Here is a 25,282-nt window from a genome sequence, read left to right on the forward strand (position 1 = left end):
AGTAACCATATGTGACTAGTAGCTATCATCTGGAACAGTGCAGCAGAAGATACTGAAAAAGTATTTGTTGGTTGGATGACATCTAAAGGAACAGATCTCTAGCGACTCCTCCCAGTAGAGAATCACAGTGTACCACCTCAAGTAATGGGAGAGAACAATGGTAGAAGTAGATAAGGTAAGTTCTACGTGTTATAGCTGGAAAGATAAACTTCATTCATATCACAATTTTGCCTTGAACCTGTTGTTGTATGGAACACATAAACTAATTCGTTTATATGCAAACAGGCTTTAACGAATTGCAAGATATGTAGTCTTATATTGGGATTTTCTAAGGTGAATTATGCCAGCCACATAATTTGCCTTAGAAAATCCCAATATGAGGAGATATATATATATATATATTACATTGGGAGGGCCAGCTTCATGGCATGCAACCCGTGCAGTCACACACGAGCCCGCATGTAGGTCTCCCCCATTGATTTAATTCATTACTATTATCATCTTGAAATTCTTAATTATTTTTTAACAATGGTCCCTTATTTTCATTTTGCACTAGGCTCTGCAAATTGTGTAGGTGGTCCTGTTTACAGCAGATGGGCTCCCTATTAGAGACTTATTATTGAAGCTGTACCTTTTGTGTGTTTAATTGTTTAATCATTTGTTGGTATTTTATATCTATTCAAATTCTATTAAGTGACTGGCTCATTCTCCAACTACATAGAACACTCTCCTGAGAAGCCTTTCTTTCATCTCTGAAAGGTAGAGAGAGGACATGACAACATGAGAACTGCCAGGGCTGGCACCTTTCTGATATCAAACAGCTATCCAGAAGGCTGAGGAAACCGAGGAACTACAATTGCTTTGGCAACTCACTTGGCAGGAAGCTGGACTAAATAGCATACAATGCCTATGCAAATTCAAGATTCTATGTGACAGTTTTCATTCCCTAAATGATTTATTTCTCAGAGACAGTGAATGGAGTTATCTATCTGTAGTACTCAAACCATGATGGTTTCCAGAATGCTTTAGCTCTGAATTCTGTGTGTCTGAGCCACATGGATTTTTTTATGGGCATCAGGGAAGACAGGTTCTCTCTTCATTTGTAAGTATCAGATGTCACTCAGACAGTATTAAGGTATATATGGGCGCTTGATTTATATATATTTTTCATCATAGTAAAACTTTTTGAGAAGCAGTTTTATGAATTAATCTCTATGGAATTAAACCTAAATGCTCTAAAATTAAGAACAAAGCAGCTTCAGTTACCAATTGATCCCAGCATATTATCCTCATGCCTAGAGACTTAAATTATACAGTGGACCCTGGAGAAAATATATCAGGTCCTACTTGCCTCCCAGGTCACAAGTAGCAAATACTGACACAATTGCCGCCATTCCCCCTTCCTTGAGTATGGCAGGCATTGCTAACAGATCACAGCACTTATGTCTTTGACCATATAGATTCAAAAGTCTTCCCCTTATAATACTCCAGGTAGTCACTACCAGTTAATTGGAGTTGGCATGAAAGATGACATGTTTCACCATTTCTTTCACAAGCTGATTAAGTTAAAGATTCCTCTAAACACCTTAGGGCAGCACATCCAAGGTAAAGCAATCTACATGTTGAAATAAATGGGGCCTTGGTAAGTAAGTAGTTTTCTCTTCTCCATTTAATGCCTTCCTACTCCCTCCTAATTCAAAGAATCAGGGATGCGAGAGAATCATTTTCAGAGTGATGTGATGGAGAGTACCAATTCATCAGTCAAACCATACATTGGGCCACTGCCATGCACTCTTTGAGTCACAGGTCAAATCTTGAATGTGGATTCTTTTATCTGATGGTTAAAAGTATAGAGAGAAAGCAATTTATAATAGCCTGGTCACAATTTCTTATTCACTTGATGTCTGCTCACTTCAACTATAAGACCTTAGTATTCAGAGGCTGCAATTTATGATACAGTTTATAACCCCAAAAGAAATATTCATACTCAAAGATTTTTGAGGCATGCCCAAGAAACTGAATGAATTCCAAGTAGAATAAATGCAGAGATACACACCCAGGCCCATCATAATCAAAATGTTTAGAGCCAAAAATAAAAAGAAAATTTTAAAAGAAACAAAAGAAAAAAAGACTTATCACACGCAAGGGAACCCCAGTAAGATGAACAGTTGATATCTCATCAGAAACAATAGAGGTCAGAAAGCAATGGGATGGCATATGGAAAATGTGGCAGAAGAAAAATAAAACTGTCAACCAAGCATTTTTTATCTTATATCTTTCAAATAAACACTTTGAGAGATAAACAAATGCTAAGAGAACTTATTTGTTGCTAGCAGACCCACCTTACAAGAAATACTAATCTCTTTAGGCTGAAAGCAAGTGATCTTAGGCAGTAATTCAAATACACACACACACAAATATCAGCAAAGGTAATTATGTAATTACTAAAAGACAGTATAGATACATATCTTTCTCTTTTCTTAATTTAAAAAGCAAAAAGCAGTTGCATAAAGCAATTTCTATATAATTGTATAATTTAGCCAATAACATTGTAATGTAATATATTTGGCAATTACAGCACAAAGGTGAATGGGAACAAAGCTGTGTTAAAGAAATGACACCAGATAATAAAATGAATCCACAGGAACGAATGTACAGAAACAGACATATTCATTAAGAAGGTGAATATAATAAACTCTATAATTAATATTTCCTCTCCTTTTTCCCATTTTCTTTAATAGACATAAAATTATATAATTATAACGTATTTTGGAGTTTTACCACCCATATATGTAACTTGTAATAATAATAGTAAAAGAAAGAGCAAGTAGAGCAATATGTGAATAACTTTGTTATATCTCATTGAAATTAAGTTAATATAACTCGAAGCAGATTCTGATGAGTTAAGATGTATGTGATAAGCCCTAAAACAACCACTAAAAGTTTTTCAAAAAATATAATGAAAAATCATTAAAAGAATTACACAGCTATAGAAAACATTCACTTAATGGGAATAAAGTAAAAGTAAAAGATGAATAGAGGGAAATGGCATGAGACACTAGTTAGAACAGCAGACAAATTCAAGTATATCAATAAAACATTAAATGTGAACAAATTAAATAATCCAATCAAAAAGTAGAAAATAGGTAGAGTAACATAACAGATAGCATTTTTTAAAAAATATCCAACTATATGTTATCTATAGGAACCATACTTTAGACTGAAAAAAACGAATAGGTTGAAAGTAAAAGGGTAGAAGATGATACAACACATCATGTAAACAGCAGCTATAAGAAAAATAGACTGGCTATACTAATATCAAACAAAATGGATATTAAAACCAAAAGGTTACTGGCACTAAAGGATAAAATTTTATAATGATAAAAGATACAAAATAAAGAAGGCTCATTGAATTTATGGAATAGCATCAAAAGAGCAAATATTTGCATTGTACATTTCAAAAAAAGAGAAGAAAAAGGTAAAGCGGTAGAAAGTCTATTTAAATAAATAATAGCAAAACATGATTAAGGAGAAAAACATCTGTCAACCAAGAAAATTGTATGCACCCAGAAAAGCTGTCCACAATGAAGGATAGATACAAACAAAAGCTGAGGGGGTTAATTACCACCAGATTAGTATTACAACAAATGCTAAAGGGAGTTTTTCAAGCTGAAAGAAAAGGATGCTAATTAGTAATATGAAAACTTATGAATCTATAAAACTTGCTCATAAAAGTAAATACACAAATTCAGAATACTCTAATATTGTAATCATGGTGTATAAGTCACTTACATCTTTAATATGAAGATTAAAAGATAAAACTATTAAAATAATAATAGCTCTAATAATTTGGTAAGATGTAAATGATGACATTAAAAATTTAAAATGGGGGGGGGTGGAGTAAAAGTGTAGAGATTCTTTGCAATCAAAGTTAAGTTGCTGTCAGCTTAAAATAGTTTATTGGCCAGGTACAGTTGTTCACACCTATAATCCCAGCACTTTAGGAGGCTGAGGCAGGTGTATCATGAGGTCAGGGGATGAAGACTATCCTGGCCAACATGGTGAAATCCCGTCTCTACTAAAACTACAAAAAAAAAAAAAAAAAAATTAGCCAGATGTGGCAGCATGTACCTGTAGTCCCAAGTAATCAGGAGGCTGAGGCAGGAGAATTGCTTGAACACGGGAGGCAGAGGCTGAAGTGAGTGAGATCACACCACTGCACTCCAGCCCGGGTGACAGAGTGAGACTCCATCTCAAAAAAAAAAAAAGTTTGTTAGATTTATAATATGCTTTTTGTAAGCTTCATGGTAAGCACAAAGCAAAAACTTATTGATACACAAATAACAAAAAGTAAAGAGTCAAAGCACACCGCTAGAGAAAACAGCTTAATCCCAAAGGACAATGGCAAGAAAGAAAAGAACAAATGATCTAATAAAGACAACCAGACAAACAATTAACAAAATAGCAGTAGGAAGTCCTTACCTGTGAATAACTTCTTTGAATGTAAATGGGTTTTATTTAATCAAAAGACATAGAGTGGTGAAATAGATAAGAAAACAAGACCCAACTATAAGCTGCTTACAAGAAACCACTTCAGCATTAAACTCATACCTAGATTGCAAGTGAAGGGATGGAAAAAGAGATTCCATGCAAATGGAAACCAAAAGCAATTAGGAATACCTATGCTTATATAAAGTAGGCTTTAAGTCAAAAACTGTAAAACATGACAAAGAACATCATTAATAATGATACCGGGATTAATTTGGCAAGAGAATATATACACAACCAACACTGGAGCACCTAATACATAAAAAGCAAATGTTAATACATTTAAAATATACAGTAATAGTAGGGAACCTTAATACCCCACTTTCAGCAATGGGAATATTATGCAGGCAGAAAATCAATAAGGAAACATCAGACTTAAACTACACTCTAAACCAAATAGACTGGCAAACATATACAGAGCATTCCAATAACCACAACAGAATACACATTCTGCTCATGTGCACAAGGAACATTCTCTAGGATAGATCATATGTTAGGTCACAAAACAAGTCATAACAAATTTAAGAAAACTGAAACCATATCAAATATCTTTTCTGACCACAGTGGTATGAAGCTAGAAATCAATAACAGGAAGAATTTGGAATAATTTATAAATACATAAAAATTAAATAACGTGTTCTGGAAAAACCAATGGGTCAATGAAGTAAATAAAAAAGAAATTAAAAAGATTATTGAACAAATAAAAACAAACCTATCAAAACTCATGGGATACAGCAAAAGCAGTTCTAAGAGTCAAGCTTACAGAATAAATGTCTACACCACACACACACACACACACAAAAATATATATATAAAAATATATATATTATATATATTGATATATATATAAATATATGTATCAAACACAATTGTTTGATATCTATATATTTTTTGTGGTATATATATATATATATACACACACACACACACACACCACAAATAATATTTGATATATAGTTTGATATATAGTTTGATAGTTTGATATATATTGTTTGATTATATATCTCAAACAATATATACATATAATTGAGATATATATGTATAATTGTTTTATATATAATATCAAACAATTTGACCTCAAGGAACTAGAAAACTAAAAACAAACTAAGTTTAAAGTTAGTCGAAGGAGTAAGTAACAATGATCAGAGCAAATATAAATACAATGGAGAGTAAAAAATAGAAAATATTAATAAAACTAAGACTTGGCTTTTTGAGAAGATTAACAAAATTGACAACTCTTTAGGCTAAGAAAAAAACAAAAATCAAATAAATAAAATCAGAAATGAAAAGAAGAAATTACAAATGATACAACTGAAATATAAAGGGTCATAAGAGACTTATGAACAATTATATATCAACAAATTGTACAACCCATAAGAAATAGATAATTAGCCAGGCGCGGTGGCTCATGCCTGTAATCCCAGCACTTTGGGAGGCCGAGGCGGGTGGATCACGAGGTCAAGGGATCGACACCATCCTGGTCAACATGGTGAAACCCCGTCTCTACTAAAAATACAAAATATTAGCTGGGCATGGTGGTACACACCTGTAATCCCAGCTACTCAGGAGGCTGAGGCAGGAGAATTGCCTGAACCCAGGAGGCGGAGGTTGCGGTGAGCCGAGATCGCGCCATTGCACTCCANAAAAAAAAAAAAAAAAAGAAAGAAATAGATAATTAGACATACAACCTACCAAGATTGAATCATGAAAAACAGAAAATCTGAACAGACCAATAATAAGTAAGGAGATTGAATTGGCAATAAAAAATTTCCTATCATAGACAAGCATAGAGGCTGGGTGTAGTGGCTCACACTTATAATACAAGCATTTTGGGAGACCAAGGCAGGTGGATCACTTGAGGTCAGGAGTTCAAAACCAGCTTGGCCAACAGGGTGAAATCCCATCTCTACTAAAAATACAAAGATTAGTTAGCTGGGCATGGTGTCAGGCACCTGTAATCCCAGCTATTCAAAAGGCTGAGGCACGAGAATTGCTTGAACCCGAGGGGTGGAGGTTGCAGTGAGCCAAGACTGACTGTGCCACTGTACTCCAGCCTGGGCGGCAGAGCGAGACTTGGTTTCAAAAAAAAAAGATAAGCCCAGCACCTGATGACTTTACTGCTGAATTCTACCAAACATTTAAAGGAGAACTAACAATACCAATCCTTCTCTAACTCTTCCAAAAATTAAAGTGTAGGGAATACTTTCAAACTGATTTGTTAAAGCCAATGTTACCCCGATAACAAAACCAGACAAGAAGACTACAAAAATAAATGGAGATGTAAGCATGCTTATCAGAGTCCTAACAAAAAAAAAAAAAACAAAAAAAAAAAAAAAAAAAAAAAAAAAAAAAAAAAAGAAAAAGAAAACTACAGACCAATATCCCTGATGAATGCTGATGCAAAAATCCTCATCAAAATACCAGCAAGCTGAATTCAACAACACATTTAAAAGATTATTTACCATGATTCAGTGAGTTTTATTTCAGGGATACAAAGATGGTCCAACATACACAAATCTGTATATGTAATACACCATGTTAACAGAATGAAGGACAAAAGCCATATGATCATCTCAATACATGCAGAAAAATCACTTAACAAAAACTTAACATTTTTTCATGATAAAAACTCTCAACTAATTAGGTATAGAAGAATTGTGCCTCAACACAATAAAGATGATATGACAAACCCACAGCTAACATCATAGTCAATAAGGAAAAATTGAAAACGTTTCCTCTAAAGTAAGGAACAAGACAAGAATGCCCACTCTCACATTTCTATTCGGCATGCTACTGGAAGTCCTAGCAAGAGCAATCAGGCAAGAGAAAGAAAAAAAAAAGGCATCAAAATTGGAAAAGAGGTTAGAATGTCCCTGTTTGCAGATGGCATAATCTATATATATAAATCCCTAAGGAACCCACTAAAAATGATCAACACTAATAAACAAATTCAGTAAAATTGCAAAATCAACAAATAAAAATCACTAGCATTACTATATACCAACAGCAAACTATCAAAAAAGGAAATCAAGCAACCAATTCTATATAGGATGGCTATACAAAAACTTAATACTTACGAATACATTTACCCAAGGAGGTGAAAGATCTCTACAATGAAAACTATAAAATACTCATAAATGAAATTAAAGAAACACAAATAAATGAAAAATTATCTCAGGTTTATGGGTTGGAATAATTAATACTGTTAAAATGTTCATACTTCCCAAAGTGATCTACAGGTTGTATTTAATCTCTATCAAAATTCTACAGATAGAAAAAACAACTCTAAAATGTCTAAATGAAACCATAAATTATCGTGAATAGCCCCAATGGAAAAAGGGCTGCCTCTTCAGTAAAACGTGTTGGGAAAACTGAATAACCACATTTAAAAAGAATAATACTGAACCCTTATCTCATCACACCAAGTGAAACTAGATTAAAGACTTAAACATAAAACCCCAAACTGTAAAACTCTTAGAAAGAAAATAGGGAAAAATTTCCAGGACATTGGTTTGGGAAATGACTTATTGGATAAGACCCAAAGCCACAGGCAACAAAAACAAAAATAGACAAATAGGATTACATCAAACTAAAAATCTACACAGCAAAGAAAACAATCAAAAGAATGAAGAGACAACCTACAGAATGAGAGAAAATATTTGCAAATCATATATTTAATAAGGAGTTAATATCCAAAATATATAAGGAACACAAACAACTCAATAACAAGAAAAATAAAAATCAGCAAATGACCTAAGGAAACATTTTTCAAAAGAAGACTACAAATGGCCAAGAGATTTATGAAAAAAATGTTCCATATCATTAACCATCAGGGAGATGCAAATTAAACTTACATTGAGCTATCATCTCACCCTTGTTAGAATGGCTACTATCAAAAAATAAAAGATAAGTATTATCAATAATCTGAAAAAAAAAGAGAACCATTGCACATGGTTAGGGGAATGTAAATTAGTATAGCCAATAAGGAAAACAGTATAGAGGCTCCTCAAATGCTAAAGAGAGAACTACTGTATGATCTAGCAATACTATACTGGGAATACGTCCACAAGAAATGAATTAGTATATTGAAGAAAGACTGTACTCCCATTTACATTGGAGCATTATTCATAACAGAGGAATACTATTCCATAATAGATGGAATACTACTCAGCCATAAAAAGAAGGAAATCCTGTCTTTTGTGACAACATGGATAAACCTGGAGGATATTATGTTAAGTGAAATAACCAGGCACAGAAATACAAATACTGCATGATCTCACTTGTACACGGAACCTAAAATAATTGAACTCGTAGAAGTAGAGAGTAGAATGATTGGTGGTAACCAGGAGCCAGGATGGGGGCTGGAGTGAAGGGGGGTTAGAAGGATGTTGGTTAAAGGATACAAATTTCAGTTATATAGGAGGAATAAGTTCAAGAAATCTGTTGTACAACATGGTAACTATTGTCAAGAGCAATATGTGGTATTCTTGAAAATTGCTAAGAGAATAGATGTTAAGTATTCCCACTGAAAATAACTGTGAGGTAATGCACATATATTAGCCATTGCACAATGTGTATATATTTCAAAACATCATATCGTATATGATAAGATATATAATTTTGTCAAATAAAATATTTTTTAAAAGTCTTATTTCTAATAGCATCAAAAAGACAAATACCTAGGAATAAAATTAACAAAAGAAGTGAAAAAACCTATATTCTGAAAACTCAAAACATTGTTGAAAGAAATTAAAGACCAAAATAAATGGAAAGATTTCTCATATTCATGGATTGGAAGATCTAATTGTTAAAATGCAGTCCTCCACAATTTGATCTACAGAGTTAATGAAATCCCTATCAAAATCCTGCTGGTTTCTTTGCAGCTGGCTTCTTTGCAGAAATGGACAAACTAATCCTAAAACTCATATGGAAATTCAAGGTCCCAGAATAGACCAAACAGTCTTGAGAAAGAAGAGGAAAGTTGAAAGACTCACAGTTTCAATTTCAAAATGTACTACAAAATTACAATTGTCAAGACAATGTGTTCCTGGCATCAGGATAGGCCTATACAGCAATGAAATAGGATTGATATCCAGAAATAAACTCTTACATTATCACCAATTGATTTCAACAAGGGTGCCAAGACAATCTGATGTGGAAAGAGTAGTCTATTCAACAAAGGTGCTAGGATCACTGAACAGTCACACACAGAACAATGAAGTTAGACCCTCTTTTTCACATTATGTACAAAAACTAATTTAAGATGGACCAAAGACCTAAATTTAAGACTGAAACTATACAATTCTTAGAAGAAAATATGGGTATAAACCTTTGCAACCTTGTACCAGGCAATGGTCTCTTAGATATAACACCAAAAGTACAGGCAACCAAAGAGAAAATAGATAAATTGGATATCATTAAGATTTAAAACTCTTGTGTTTCAAAGACGACCATCAAGAAAGTGAATAGACAATCTACCCAATGAAAGAAAACATTAACAAGTCATATTTCTGTTAGGAATTTGTATCTAGAATATATAGAGTACTTTGCAACTCAGTAATAAAAAGATAAGCCAATTTTTTTTTTTTAAAATAAAGTCTTCAAATAGACATTTCTCCAACGAAGACATACAAATGGCCAATATACATGGAAAGATGTTCCACATTATTAAGCCTCAGGGAAATTTACAACAAAATCACCGTGAGCTACCACTTCAGATCCACTAGGATGCCTATATTTAAAAAGAAAAATAATAACAAGGCCAGCGCGGTGACTCACACCTGTAATCCCAGCAGTTTGGGAGGCCAAGGCAGGTGGATCATGAGGTCAGGAGTTCGAGGCCAGCCTGGCCAATATGGTGAAACCCCATCTCTACTAAAAATAAATTAGCCGGGCATGGTGGCGCATGCCTGTAGTCCCAGCTACTTGGGAGGCTGAGACAGAAGAATTGCTTGAACCCAGGAGGCAGAGGTTACAGTAAGCTGAGATCATGCCACTGCACTCCAGCCTGGGTGACAGAGCAAGACACTGCCTCAAAATAAATAAATAAATACACACATACATGCATACGTACATACAAATGTCAGTGAGTATATGGAAAAATCAGAACGCTCATATACTGCTTGAGGGAATGTTAAATGAGGAAATCACTTTGGAAAACCACCTGGGAGTTCTTTGAAAGGCTAAACACAGAATTATCATATGGCCCAGCAATTCCACCCATAGGGTACACCTACAAGAAATGAAGATATTTGTTCACACAAAAACTTATATGTGCATGAGTGTTCATAGCAGTATTCATACCAGTCAAAAAGTGGAAATAATTCAAATGTTCATTGCCTGATAGGAAATGTGGCATAATCCAAGCAATGAAATATTACTTGACAATAAAAAGGAATGATGTTTGATATGTGTTAAAATGTGAATGATACTTGACAACATTGTGATAAGTAAAAAGTATTAGTCACAAAAGACTCCATATTATATGATTCCATTAATACAAAAGTTCCAGAATAGACAAATCCATAGGGATAGAAAGCAGATTAGTGGCAGTTGCCTAGGGATGAGGAAGTTATGGGCAAATGGGGAGGGCCTGCTAATGCAGTTTCTTTCTAAAGTCATGAAAATGTTTTAAAATTGATTGTGGGAAGGGTGAACAACTCTGTGAATATACTGAAAGCCATTAAACTGTACACTTTAAATGGACACATTGCATGGTATGTGAATTATATCTCAACAAAGCTGTTTCTAAAAAGGAATTATGAAGGATGGTGGAAGAGAAAGAGAAAAACAATAGGAAAGGGAAACTGAAGAAGAAGGAGAGGAGCTGCTCTTCATATTAGATTTACCAGCAAAGAGGAATCCAAGTAGAGAATCTGAGCAAAGTCCTAGGGAAGGAGGTATTGCTGCTGGCTTTGGTGTGACTTGCACAAATCCCTTCTCCGCTTCAGTTTCCTCATCTGTAAAATTATCAGTTAGACCCATCCTATCTCTGTTTCTCTGGATCAGAGCTGAAAAGGACCTCTGATCCTCTCACATTTCTGTTCTTTCCCAAGGGTCTGTAAATATTTGGATCAGTCGTTTATCTTCTCTGAGCTGTCATTATAAAATGAATTAAAAACCAGAACTTTGCTCAGCCACGACCCCTTCCCCACCAATCCCTCACTCCCCCAACCTTCAATGTTCACTGCTCCCAAAGCTCATCCTCAAATCAAACTGAGGTCCCTGAAAGCCCACACCTGGTTCCTCCCACCTGTCGTCTCGAGTGTCGGGGATGGTGCGATTGAGAGGCAGCTGGTTGCTGAGGTACACATTGTAACCAAACCTCTGGAAAAGGTCCTGGGCCTTTATCTGCTGGGCCTCAGAAAGATCCTCACCCCACTGCCTGAAAAGCTGTGAGTGTGGGAAGAGTTTCACGTGGGTTTTGTGCTTCTTTGTCTCATTCATTGTGGCTTCCACTGCCTTTAGAACAGGTCGTACTTCATCTTTTGCCCTCTTCAGTGTGGTGTTCACATTTTCTTGTTGCCTCAGAGACAATTTCACGCTTTTTTCTGCAAATGGAGAGGATGGGGGTGGGAAAGAAAACATGTCAGCCCCTTGTCCGTTACCTGGGAATTCTTTTCCATCCTAATTTCCTTCAAATGATTTACTCCCTACATCTTAAAATTCACAAGCTCTTGTCTCAGAGGATGTAATGTATCAGGGAACTTGTCCAGCCCTGCAAGGCTGTCCCAGCAAAGTATGTACTAGATACATCTCTCCCTTTAGCCTCATCAAAACTCCTCCAGCCCACATCTTCAAAGCTCCTTGAAAAACTGACTCACTATGATCTAAGAAATAGGTGGAAAATCAGCTAATTTTTTTCAGAATGAGGCCTGAGAACCACTTACATAGAATCATCCATTGCGATTTTTTTAAAATGTGGATACCCAGGCTAATCTCCAAATCCACTAAATCAGAATCTGAGAGTCACGTGGGAATGCAGACAGGAGAAATTACAAGAATCTGCTTTTTGGCCGGGCACGGTGGCTCACGCCTGTAATCCCAGCACTTTGGGAGGCCGAGGCGGGCGGATCACGATGTCAAGAGATCGAGACCATCCTAGCCAACATGGTGAAACCCCATCTCTACTAAAAATACAAAAAATTAGCCAGGCGTGGTGGTGCGCGCCTGTAGTCCCAGCTACTTGGGAGGCTGAGGCAGGAGAATTTCTTGAAACAGGAAAACGGAAGTTGCAGTGAGCCAGGATGGTGCCACTGTACTCCAGCCTGGTGATAGAGCGAGACTGTCTCGAAAAGAAAAAAGAATCTGCTTTTTAATAAAACCAAAGAGTAATTTTTTATAGTACAATTTAAGAAACACGTACTACACCCTTAGTGTCTAACAAAGGCAAATCTGCTCTAACCACTGCCACCATCATCCACCCATGCCCTGGCTTCTCATGTGTTTGATTTATGAGGAACTTTAAAATTGGAGCTGTCCTAGTCTTGCAATTTCCAACTTGCATGATCATAAGAATGTCCTCAAAAGCTTGTTAAAAATACAGAATCCCAAGCCTCCCCTGTAGATTCTGACTCAGTTCTGGGGTAGAGCCTGAGAATCTGTATTTGTAACAAAATTGCTCCAGATAAATCTAATTGTCACATTAATTTGAGAAACACCACTTAACGCAAAAGAATGAACAGATATTGATAGACCCAGGCAGAGGACGTTTTACACAGAAGACACCCTCCAGGATCCATGACGTCATCTATTATTTACCTCACATTTCTACCCAGTAAGATTTGTACTGGAGTGTCTTAGCATATGTACCTTGAACTCCCTCAATCTCAGTCTGTGAACTCAGCAAAAAGAGAGAAAAAGTAACCATTTTAGTGTTTAGTGATTATGACATTCTTCGGCACTAAATCCCACAATGGTGATCAAGGAATTCTGACATGACTTTGTTCCTGCTAATCTTCCCCTAAACCCACACTAAACTTCAGCCAGACTGACAGGATCAACTTCCGTCGGTCCAGCATCTTTCTACAAGCTGGAAGAAGGCATTCTTCTTTTCTGGATGATTGCAACTCAGGGTCACCAGCTTGGTGAGGGGACAGCCCCATTGTGTGAATTTTCTCTGGGTAGACGCATCTCATGCCACAGCACATGGCTTGGCAAGCAGAATGTGGGCTGGATTTCAGATCCATATACGGCCCCCAAGAGGGAAGCAGGTAAGTCCTATAACTGGGGGGAGAACATGTTTGTAAAGTGACGTAAGACTGGGCCAAAAAGAAGGAAAAGGAGAAAGAGAATCAACTCTCGAAGAGGTTAAGACAAAAGAGGATAGTCAAAAAACTTGGGCAAAAAGTATATGGTATATCTGTCAAAGGAGGCTCATGTGAACACCATGCATATTTGCTCGGGTAGAAAAAAGAAGTGAGAGCATACTGTTTACAGTGTCCCAGATGAAATAGTACCGTCATTCATACTTTTCTGTCCTAAGCACACAGGGGTCACAGGGTGGTAATGGGTTCTTCCTACCTCTAAGCTCCTCTGCATTCTTCCTTGGGGGTATCTGATTTCTCTTTCACTCATGGCTGTCAGTAGGAGCTGGTTTGGACCTGGACATCCTAAAGTCAATTTGAGGAAATGCATAATCTAGGAGTATGAATACAGTGTCACTAAGACACCCCCATAACTTACACTGAAACCTTCCAAGCCCCAAAAGCGACATACCCAATGATACTGCCCTGATGGGGCTTTTATGAACCCTGGGAGAGGTTCCAGAAAACTGGCGTAGAGTCATTGATCCCTCCCTCAATAGGGATATAATTATTATTGTTTGCTTTTGCCCTGGTTAGCTTGCATGATGCAACCAAGTATCCTAAATGACTTAAGATTTTCTTTAATCTTCCTGGAATCCTGGAGGCAATGAGCAAACAGGTTGAAGGGTAAACAGGCTTTAGCTGCAGGAAGCTCTGTGGAAAAAAGAGCACTGGGGATCTAGAAGCAAGCCCTAGAAGACTTTTTGAGATTCATCTCAGGTGGTAGTGAGTCTCTGACATCACATCATTTCAGAGCGAATAAAATGTGGGAGCACCAAGAATAACAAGAAAGGTCTATGCAAAGAAGGAAAGAGAACTAAACCAGATGGCTCTGGCTGGCTCCCGGTGGCACGCTGTGTCCTAGCTGAAGGAAAGAATAGCGGGGCTTTGGGTAGAACTCCCGCCATTTGATGGCTTGAGGAGGCCAGGCCAATGTAATGAGCCTTGGGAAAGGGTGAGAGTTCTGGTGTGGTCTGGGTGCTCTGCCAAGTAGTGAGGGTGGTGCTGGGGTTACCACCCTAGGTACACAGGCATTCTCCTGGTGAAGCTGCACCAAGCATATTTGCATGGGCAATGTCCAACCCCCCCAGGTAAGCCAGGGCTTGTGGAGCTGACAACCCTGTTTCCTCTGCTCTCTTGCCCGGTATCGCTCTTCCCGTCATCCCTGTCTGCCTGCCTTTTTCCCTCTTTCCTAGACCCACCCTTTCATTTATTCATTTATGTAACTTCTATGTATGAATAGAAATGAGTAGTGAATGAGACGTTCATGGAAACAGCCCTTATGAAACTTGCTTTCCGGAAAACTGTATCACAATAAAATATGATGAAGCTTATGGAGGAGGATGTAGATGTGCCATGGGTGCACTAGGCCTCCTTCTCTCTCCTTTTATTCCCTCCTCTCCCGTGACACTTTCTCGTTTTTTCTTCTTGTCTCCATACAAACTCTTTCTCCCTCGTTCCCTGGATTCTCTTACTTCTCCGCTCCTTTCCTGTCCCAGCTCTTTTCTCCTCTCTCACCTCCCTTCTCGCTTTCCCTGCTCATTCCCTGATTGCTCCTCTCCCTTTTCTCTTCTTGCCTTTCCTTCCACCCATCTCCCAGCCTCACCCTGAACCCTGACAATGCTCAGTTCTCATTTTAAAAGGCACGTTCCCCAACTCAGCCCTATGTGCAGACACATCCCTGCTCACACATAAAACACCTCTCCGTGGGGTTCCAGTGTTTGATCCCTGTCACCTGGGGAGCAGGGGGAAATTGCTGCTTCCCTTGCTTGAGTTGGAGGTGCAGGCAAATAAATTCAGAGGCGTTAGAGTTCCATGGTAAGCCGGAATCACAAACAGACCCCAGAATTTGTTGAAATCTTACCCTTAACTTTAAATGAAGAGGTTAGAATTTGGCACTAGCAGTTTACAGATCACCTTCTGCATGTATTTCATCACCTGTTAGGTCAGGTTGATAACTATCATCATTGTTGTCATCTCCATTAACAGACCAGGAACCTGAGGCTCAGGGAGATAAGCACTTGCTCAAAGTCCCACAACCACAATGGCATATCGGGATTCGATCTTAGGTCCTCTAACAAAGTCCTCATTAGTTCACGATAGGAACACACAGCAAAATGGAAGTGAGGGCTTTGCCCCGGAGATTGCCACCTCTCTTTAACAGCCCCTACCACACGTAAGCCTAAGGGGTCAGGCCTGTGCTAGAGATTCCTAAGGTTCTTGGGATTCTTATTCTGTCTCTGCCAGCATACATGTATACATATGCAGGCAAAGAGACAGAATGTACATGATGTGCACAAGCCCACACACGCTTACACGCAGGCACGCTCACTTCCCACACACTGCTTGCTCTAATTTCCACTTCTACTCACCTCATTCTCAATACTCAACTCCCACTTGAAGGCACAGAAATCAATGAGCAACTAAGATGAAAATGTGACGTCTCACCCATTTTTCCCTCCACACCCCTTTTTCCTAAGTGCCCCTAAACACACACACACATACACATGCACACACACATACACGTTCATGCACGCGCACACACACACACACACACACACACACACCCCTTCCAGGTTAGTGTTGTAAACTTACTCAGATGCTGCAATTCCACCTCCAAGTGGGAGAGTCTCTTTATCACGGCCACGTGGCGCTCAGACAGAGGTAAAGGAAGCTCCCTGTGGAGACCACCCATAAACAGGTTTTGTAAAGTCCCCTTGGTAAAAAATACCAGAATGAGATTGACAGCAATAGCCAGAGTCAGCCCAATGCAGAGGGCTTTGGGGAGTTTTCTCCAAAACATCTTCTGCCTGGGGCTCATCTACTCCCTGTGGGGCTGAGTACATCACTCCCAGTGCAGGTTAAGAATCGGGACCAGCCTAGCTTTGTCTCCACCCAGCTGCATAAATGACACCCTGCCTGCTAGGCCAGATGTTCTCCTGCCAGGAACACTATTATAGCTGCCTGGCTTCTCCCTGAGCAGCGTCAGGTGGAGGAGTGTGCGTGGCAGCCTCCCAGCGACACATAAGTCACCTGGACACACCTTGTACTGTCTCAGAAGTCAGAGGAATGCTTGCTCCTGCAGCCAGCTCAGGCTGCCCAGGTGAGAGGCTTTTCTCTCTCTATATCTATGTTTGTTTGATTTTTAATGTTTTCTCTCCCTGAAAAAAACACCTGGGAGACTCTAATAGGACATGTGAGAAATGGTCCTGTGGGTATAAGAGGGCGGCAAAGATCTAAGATGTCTTTTTACCTAACTCGACACAGCTTTGGACATAATGGTAGGTGTGCAACAAATGCTTGTTCCACAAACTTAAGGAGAGACTTTCTTGCTTGTTCTTGGGACCTCACTGCCTAGAAGCAGGTGGAGAAGAGCTGGAGGCGGTGCCCAGGGGTTGAGCCTCAGGGGATGACCCTGGTTCACTGGTCTCTGTCCTTTGCTTGTCCCCTGCACAACTTCACACACTGGGCTTCCACTCTGCCCCAGCTTCTAGTAACTCCATTGCCTCCACACCTCACGTTTATGATCCATTTTGGACGAATCACCTAATGATCATTTAGAATAAATACTTAAAATTGTTCCCCAAGGCTGAAAGTTTAAAGTTCTCAGTCTACTGTCAATCCCTCCAACATCACAGCTTCCACCGTGTCCTGGCTCTTTGGACTATTTACTAGGTCTCAAACACAACATATGGTGACATGTGCCGAGGCGGACATGTGGATTAAAGGAAAGAAATGTGGCTTTAGGAAAAACAGGATGAAAATGAACAAAATGAAAAGGAATCAGTTCCTCTGTTTTGCAGGGATAGAAAATGTCTCCCAGTATCCCACCTGTAAATTAGACTCAAAACACATGAAAAATGCACGATCCCTTCTGCTTCTGAGACACGATGAAATACATACATTTATCTCTGTTCCTTCCCACAAGGGCAACTGAAAACTCTAAACATTATATTAAAAAAAAAAAAATACCTAAGAAGACTCTGAAAGGTAGAGAGAAGAGGGCAGACTGACTAGAGATCTCCAGATATCCTGGATATATTAGGAAATTAGATTCCAAGTTGCTGGATGCGGGAGCAGTCAACAACTTGCAAATACCAATGGGCACAGCCAATGAAAGCCCAAAGGAAAAGCTGCTTTCTCTAACCAAAGAAACAGGAAATGGGAAGCCTAGCAAGACAGAAAATGTTTAGACAACTGTCCTAATCCAGCCAAATACCACTGAAAATCTTGCACTGCCATGCCCACCCCATCCACAGGCCTCGCAGGGAACCTAGACTTCCAACCTCACCCCAGCTGTGATGGTGTGCCCCTGTACCCCCCACTTTCCCCTCCAGGGCGGGGTTAGTGAAGATCTCCTGGGGAGCCAGCATGTTTATCATTGTCCCCACATGGTGTCAGTAAAGGAACAGTGGCCTTCCCCTTTTCAGCCAGCGTGGCATCAGCAGAGGCCAGTGGGGAATCTGAACTCCCCCCGTCACCCATCACTAATGAAGCAGCCCTTTCCACCAAGTGTCAGTGGAGGCTAAGCATGGAACCTGGGCTTCCACTCCCACCTGGTAGCAACTAGATGACATCTCCCTTTCCCCACCAGAGTAGTGTATGAAAGATCTGCTAAAACAGATGTATGTAGGATCCAGAGTCTCATAAAGTTATATTCAGAATGTCCAAGAAGCAATAGAAAATCATTTGTCATATATACAACCAGGAAAATCTCAACTTGGATAAGAAGAGGCTATCAATGGACACCAACACCAGCCGGGCATGGTGGCTCTTGCCTGCAATCACCGCACTTTGGGAGGCTGAGGCAGGAAGATTGTTTGATCCCAGGAGTTTGTGACCAGCTTGGGCAACATAGTGACACCCTGTTTCTACTAAGAAACATTAAAGAAAGCATTTTCTTTTTTAAAAATTGGGATGGCATGGTGGCTCACACCTGCAATCCCAGTACTTTGGGAGGCTGAGGCAGGCAGATCACTTGAGCCCAGGAGTTCAAGACCAGCCTGAGCAACATGGAAAAACACCATATCTACAAAAAATACAAAAATCGGCCACATGTGGTGGCACATGCCCGTGGCCCCAGCTACTCAGGATACTAAGGTGGGAAGGTGACCTGATCCTAGGAGGTTAACACTGCAGCGAGCCATGATTGCGCCACTGCACTCCGGCCTGGGCAACAGAGTGAGACCGTTTCTCAAAAACAAAATTAAAACAGATATTAACACCAACATGACACAGATGCTGGAATTGTCCAACAAGGATTTAAAAGCAGCCGAGTAACATTGCTTCAACGAGTGATTATGAACATGCTTGAAACAAATGAAAAAACAGTAAGTCAGCAAGGAAATCAAATGTTTCAGCAAAGATATAGAAACCTCAGGAAAGAAATTGAAGACATAAAAAAATTACCAAATGGAAATTTTAGAAATGAAAAATACAATAAACAAAATTTAAAAATCACTGGGTGAGCCTCAACTGTAGAATGACAAGGACAGAGCGAAGAATCAATGAACTTGAAGATGGAACAATAGAAAATGCTCAATCTGAATAACAGAGAGAAAATAGACTAAAAAAATAATAAACCACAAAGACCAGAGAGATTACAACAACCGATCTAACATTCATGTCATTGGAGCCTTAGAAGGAAAAGAGAAAGTGTGGGGCTAAACAAGAAGGTAGAGAAATAAGGTCTGGCTGGGCACAATGGCTCATGCCTGTGATTCCAGCACTTTGGGAGGCCAAGGTGGGTGGATCACCTAAGGTCAGGAGTTCAAGACCAGCCTGGCCAACATGGTGAAACTCTACTAAAAATAAAAAAATTAGGACAGTGTGGTGGTGTGCACCTGTAATCCTCGTTACTTGAGAGGCTGAGACAGGAGAATCACTTGAACCCAAGAGGTAAAGTTTGCAGTGAGCTGAGATCACGCCACTGCTCTCCAGTGGAACTCAAAAGAAAGAAAGAAATGAAAGGAAGGAAGGAAGAAAGGAAAGAAAGAAAGAAAGAAAGAGAAAGAAAGAAAAAGAAAGAAAGAAAGAAAGAAAGAAAGAAAGAAAGAAAGGAAAGAAAGAAAGGAGGAAGAGAGGGAGAGAGGGAGGAAAGAGGAAGGGAGGAAGGAAGGAGGAAGGGAGGAAGGAAGGAAGGAAAAGAAAAGAAATAAGAGCTGAAAATTTCCAAAAGTTGGCAAAAGACAGAAACCTACAGATTCAAGATGCTGAGCAGATCCCAAATAGGACAAAGTCAAAGAAATTCATGATCATCTGATGCCCAGATGCATTATAATCAAACTTCTGAAATCTAAAGACAAATAAAAGTTCTTGAAAATAGCAAGAAAAAAATGACACTTTCGGGGAAAAAACAATTCAAATGATGGAGTTCTCATCAGAAATCAAGAAGACCTGAGGAAAGTATCACAACTTTACAAGTGCTGGAAGAAAAGAATGGTCAACCCTGAATCCTATATCCAACAAAAATACCCTTCAGGGACAAAGAAGAAAGCAAGACATTCTCCAATAAAAAAAGTAATAGAATTTGTTTCCAGCAGACTTACCTCAAAAAGATGACCACAGAAACTGTTATAAGTAATGACAAAAGAAGGACTCTTGGAACAAGAAAAACAAAAGAACGGAGTTAAAACCTGAGTAAATACAAAAGACTTTCCTTTTCCTCTTGAGTTTTCTAAATTGTGTTTGGCAACCAAATATTATAACATTGTCTCCTGTGGTCTGAAAATATATGAAGAGATATTTAAGACAACTGTACTATCATCTTAAATAGTAAAATAGGGAGGGCAAATTGGAGACCTAATTAAGGTAAAGTTTCTTCATTTCACGTGAACTGGTAAAATGGCAACACCAGTAGACTGAGTTAAGTTATGTACATATGGTGCTGATGAAATAGTTCTAAAGTATCTTAAGTGACAGTGTTTGCATGTCTACATGTGATAAAATAGCAGAGAACTACATACATACAGTATCAATGTCAATTTTCTTGTTTTGCAATCGCACTGTAGTTATATAACTACATATATAATACAGGAGTGTCATCAGCTTCTTTGCTTTTGCTCTATAGTTACATATGCAGTTATATATCTTCCTTCTGGGAATACTCGGTGCCCTGTCATGCATCCAATCACTGCTCAGTTATAAAATTATATATACAGTTATATAAATATAATTTAGTCATGGGGAAAAACTGCGTGTAGGAAGTAAGAGAACTGCTCTGTACAATTCTTGCAAATTTTGTGAACCTGTAATTATTTCAAAATTGTTTTCTTAAAAAAATAGATTCCTACCCTGCATAAACTGCTGACGTGGATCACTTTCTAAAATTACAAACTGTTTATTAGAAACACACACAAAAGTCATGGCTACCTCTAGAGTTGGCAGGGATTGGAGAACTGAGGGCTAGAGGTGGGGAGAGACTGCTTTTCACTGAATAATTTTAAAATATATTCTACATTTTGCGTCATATTACGTGAATTATCTATAAAAAATAAATAAAATAATTTGATCAAACATTGCGTCATAACTGGTATCATGTTATTGCTGTCTAGGATAGGTCAAAGTTCACTCAGCTAGAGAGACCAGCCAATATTCCTCTGCAGTCTGGCGTGCCCTTCTCCTTCTCCACTAAGAAGCTGATATGACTCCTCTTTCTGGGAATACTGGGTGCCCTTTGAGGCATCCGATCACTGATCATAGCCCTGGGGCAGTAGTCTTCCATGGTTCACTTCATAAAATTCACCTGGATGTCCAGGTTTGAAGCCAAAAAATCCTATTTTGTAGGTCATTAGGGGACCTGGACACCTGCATTTTTAACAAATGCCTCCTATGAATAGGTTTAGACCTCTGCCCTGAGGGAGCCCACAAATCCATGGGACAGGGGCTGATTTACAATTAGAGTCAATGGGCTTACTACCCTGTAGGAAGCCCCAGCTTGCACCAAGGGTCACAAGAGGGCAAGTGACCAGTCTGCATAGGGACATGGCATCCTGAAAAATTGAGTGTGTGTGTGTGTGCGTGTGCATTTGTGTGTGTGTGTGTGTGTGTGTTTCAGTTCCTCAAGGAAAGGGAGCATGTGTAAGAAAGGTTATGGGGACAAGAAAGTACAATTTTTTTATTTTAAAAGTAACAGAGGCTGGGAGCGGTGGCTCACACCTGTAATCCCAGGACTTTGGGAGGCTGAGGCAGGTAGATTACGAGATCAGGAGATTGAAACCATCCTGTCTAACATGGTGAAACCCCATCTCTACTAAAAATACAAAAAATTACCCAGGTGTGGTGGCACACGCCTGTAGTACCAGCTACTTGGGATAGCTGAGGCAGAAGAATTGCTTGAACCTGGGAGGTGGAGGTTGCAGTGAGCTGAGATCATGCCACTGCACTCCAACCTAGGTAACAGAGCGAGACTCCGTCTCAAAAAATAATAATAATTATTATTGTTATAAAAATATATAATAAAATAAAAACAATATAAACATGTATAATAATAGGGCTGGGATCTCACTTTGTTGCCCAGGCTGGCCTCAAACTCCTGAGCTCAAGCAATCTGCCCGCCTCAGACTCCCAAAGAACTGGGATTACAGGCATGAGCCGCTGCACCCGGCCACAAATTATTCTAATGAAGATCGAATGGATAAAAGCAGTCCGGGTGTGGAGGCGGAGACTGCAGTAAGAGTCATAAGAGCTGTCTACCTGATTTTTGTTTATAATAGCAAATAATAATAAGCTGGACTTAAAGTTTCCAACCACAGGCAAATGGTTAAATAACTAACAGTGCATAATAGTTAAGTAAATTATACCATCTCCCCTTTACAGAATATTAGAATATTATGGACAGCAAGGAGATACTGTTGGAGAAACTATAGATTTTAGAGCAAGGTAATAATTCTATTACCTATTATCCAGGTAAACTGAGGCAAATTATTTCACCTCTCTGAACCTAATTTTCCTTATGTACAACATGGGGATATATAATACTCTTCTTTGCAGGGCTGTTATGGGATATGGGATAGCCTTTGTAACTTGCCTGGCATATTCAATAAACATTAGGTAACTTTCTAAAATTACAAACTCTTCATTAAAAACACATATGAAGTCAGGCACGATGGTTCATGCCTGTAATCCCTGCACTTTGAGAGGCCGAGGCAGTCGGATCCCTTGAGCTCGTGAGTTCAAAACCAGCCTAGACAACTTGGCAAAACCCCATCTCTTAAAAAAAAAATACAAAACTTAGCTGGGTGTGGTGGTGTTGGCGGTGGGCGGCGGGGGGCTGTAGTCCCAGCCACTCAGGAGGTTGAGGTGGGAAGATGGCTTGAGCCAAGGAGGCAGAGGTTTCAGTAAACTGAGATTAAGCCACTTCACTCCAGCCTGGAGTATGGAGCCAGACCTTGTCTCAAAACACACACACACACAAACACACACACACACACACACACACACACAGTGGAGTATGGAGCCAGACCTTGTCTCGAAACACACACACACACACACACACACACACACACACACAAATAGTGGTTACCTCTAGAGTTGGCGGGGACTGGAGAACTGAGAGATAGAGGTAGATGGAGACTGATTTTTACTGCGCAATATCACCGATACAATCATTGCTGTGGTTTTTGTTTTAAAATATTTGAAGGCCATATTGCAACATGGAAAACTGCTTATAATAAAAGGCTAAGTGAACAAAAAAAGGCTAGAAAATGGTTGAGCTTTCCAAATGGGGTCTTATAAGAGTCCTAGTGTCACAGTGCCACTAACAGCCCAAGTTTGTTGTACCCTTACCAATCTCCTCAAGTACTTCTAAAGGTCCTCAGAGGGTCTCTGAAGGGGTCCGGCAAGGCTCCAGGTGGCATCTTACAGCCTTCTTTCTCACGTTCCCCAGCACCCTTGCCTAAGTTGTCTCTCCACCAAACCCTGCAGCCTCTCACAGCCCACCCTGCTTTGTTCCGTGGAATACCCAGGCCTCTACTGCCTCAGAGAATGGGCATCTTAGAAGTGCTCAAAACTATGAGACTTTCCGCGACAAACCTGGAAAAATTTAACCTACTTTTTATGCTCCATGCAGTTGAGGGCGATGAGCAGCAAAGTCAATGTAACTTACAGTCCATCAGCTTACAGTATTTAATGAAAATAACTTTGGGTGTTTACTCACGGCCTTTCCCCCACCAACAGACAATGACAGGAATGTTGAGTTAGAGATCATGCAAATGTCACCTACCACACCTAGTCAGAATCACTTCTCCCTCAGGGGATGAGGACATTGTATTTGACCACGTTTGTCTGCCTGATTCCTTTCCTTAGCTTGGGTTCTTTCCCAGGAGGCTCCCAAGGTCTTAATAGACTCAGGGTTACCTACCCTGCCACCCTGCCAGTTGTGCCCACAGATGACTAAGCCTAAGTAATGAGCACCTCTTATACACCAGATGGAAACCTCACTCCCACTCCAATGCAAGACTGTGATTACAGCCATGTGTAAAAGAAAATCTAATGCCCAGATTCTTCAATACAAGGAACCAGTGTAACTCTGGAAACATGATTGATTCTAAAAACTCAAAGAGGCAAAATGCAAGAGGAACCCAAAGCATCTCATAATACCAGAAAGTAAGAAGGGGTGTTGGGGAAAGAGAGATGAAAAAGGAAAGAAAACTTAAGCAAGAAAACCTAACAGAAATACAATTTTTTAAAAGACTGGAAGGAAATATGTTGAAATTGTAAGAGTGGTCACCTTAAGGTAGTTTAGACTATAGGCAATTTATTTTCTTCTTCTATTGTTTTTATTCTCTGACATGGTCCTATCAGCTTTATAATGGAAACCATTTACAAATTAGTGATATCTTAAAGTAGAATCACTACTCGTGGTAGCCATTTGAAAACAGACACTGAGGGGAAAGAAGTGATGAAGAAGGTCCAGCTTCTGTACCCGTGTGCTTGGCAGTGCCTGCAGAGTTCACAGCTTGCAGTGAGCACCAAGAATGAAGTACTCAGACAATTCCAGCTGAGCAGGGATGGGGGTAGCTCTTCTGAGAAGAGTCCGCCCCAGCATCCGTCCCCCATTTATTGAAAGGGCTTGTATGAACTCCAACCATCCTCTAGATGGTCATTTGAGGTGGGTTACTGAGGCATCTGTGACCTTGTTCACACTCAAACTGCATTCTCAAAGCTGCTGTTTGCAGCTTTCCTTATCACACCACACACTCCACTCCCTGACCTGTTTTCAGGGTCAAGGAGTTTCATTCCCATGCACAAATGATATACACAGTGCCTCAGTATTTTTCCATGCCCCAACCTCAAATGCCTTGTACATAAGCTTGAATATGTTGCCGTGTGCCCTCTACAGTGCCCGTAATGAAGAGGACAAAGGGGAAGAAGAGAGACGAGGGAAACACTTAGATCAACTAGGCACCTCTTTCATTGGGAAGGCCTCT

At 39.4% G+C, this 25,282-nt stretch overlaps 1 protein-coding gene across 1 annotated transcript in view; it reads right to left on the reverse strand.

Annotated features, from left to right (window-relative positions):
* LOC108281353 (probable polypeptide N-acetylgalactosaminyltransferase 8) overlaps positions 1-16,837 on the reverse strand; it is a 43,249-nt gene extending 26,412 nt beyond the window's left edge. Inside the window, exons 1-2 of the mRNA XM_037727265.1 lie at positions 16,449-16,837; positions 11,801-12,098 (exon numbers count right to left, since the gene is read on the reverse strand). Coding sequence (XP_037583193.1) covers positions 11,801-12,098; positions 16,449-16,674 — 524 coding nt within the window. The 5' untranslated portion in view covers positions 16,675-16,837. The remainder of the gene's footprint in view (positions 1-11,800; positions 12,099-16,448) is intronic.
* Positions 16,838-25,282: the final 8,445 nt, after the last annotated feature.

Source organism: Cebus imitator, unplaced genomic scaffold (genome assembly GCF_001604975.1).
Source record: "Cebus imitator isolate Cc_AM_T3 unplaced genomic scaffold, Cebus_imitator-1.0 Scaffold224, whole genome shotgun sequence".
Taxonomy (NCBI): domain Eukaryota; kingdom Metazoa; phylum Chordata; class Mammalia; order Primates; family Cebidae; genus Cebus; species Cebus imitator.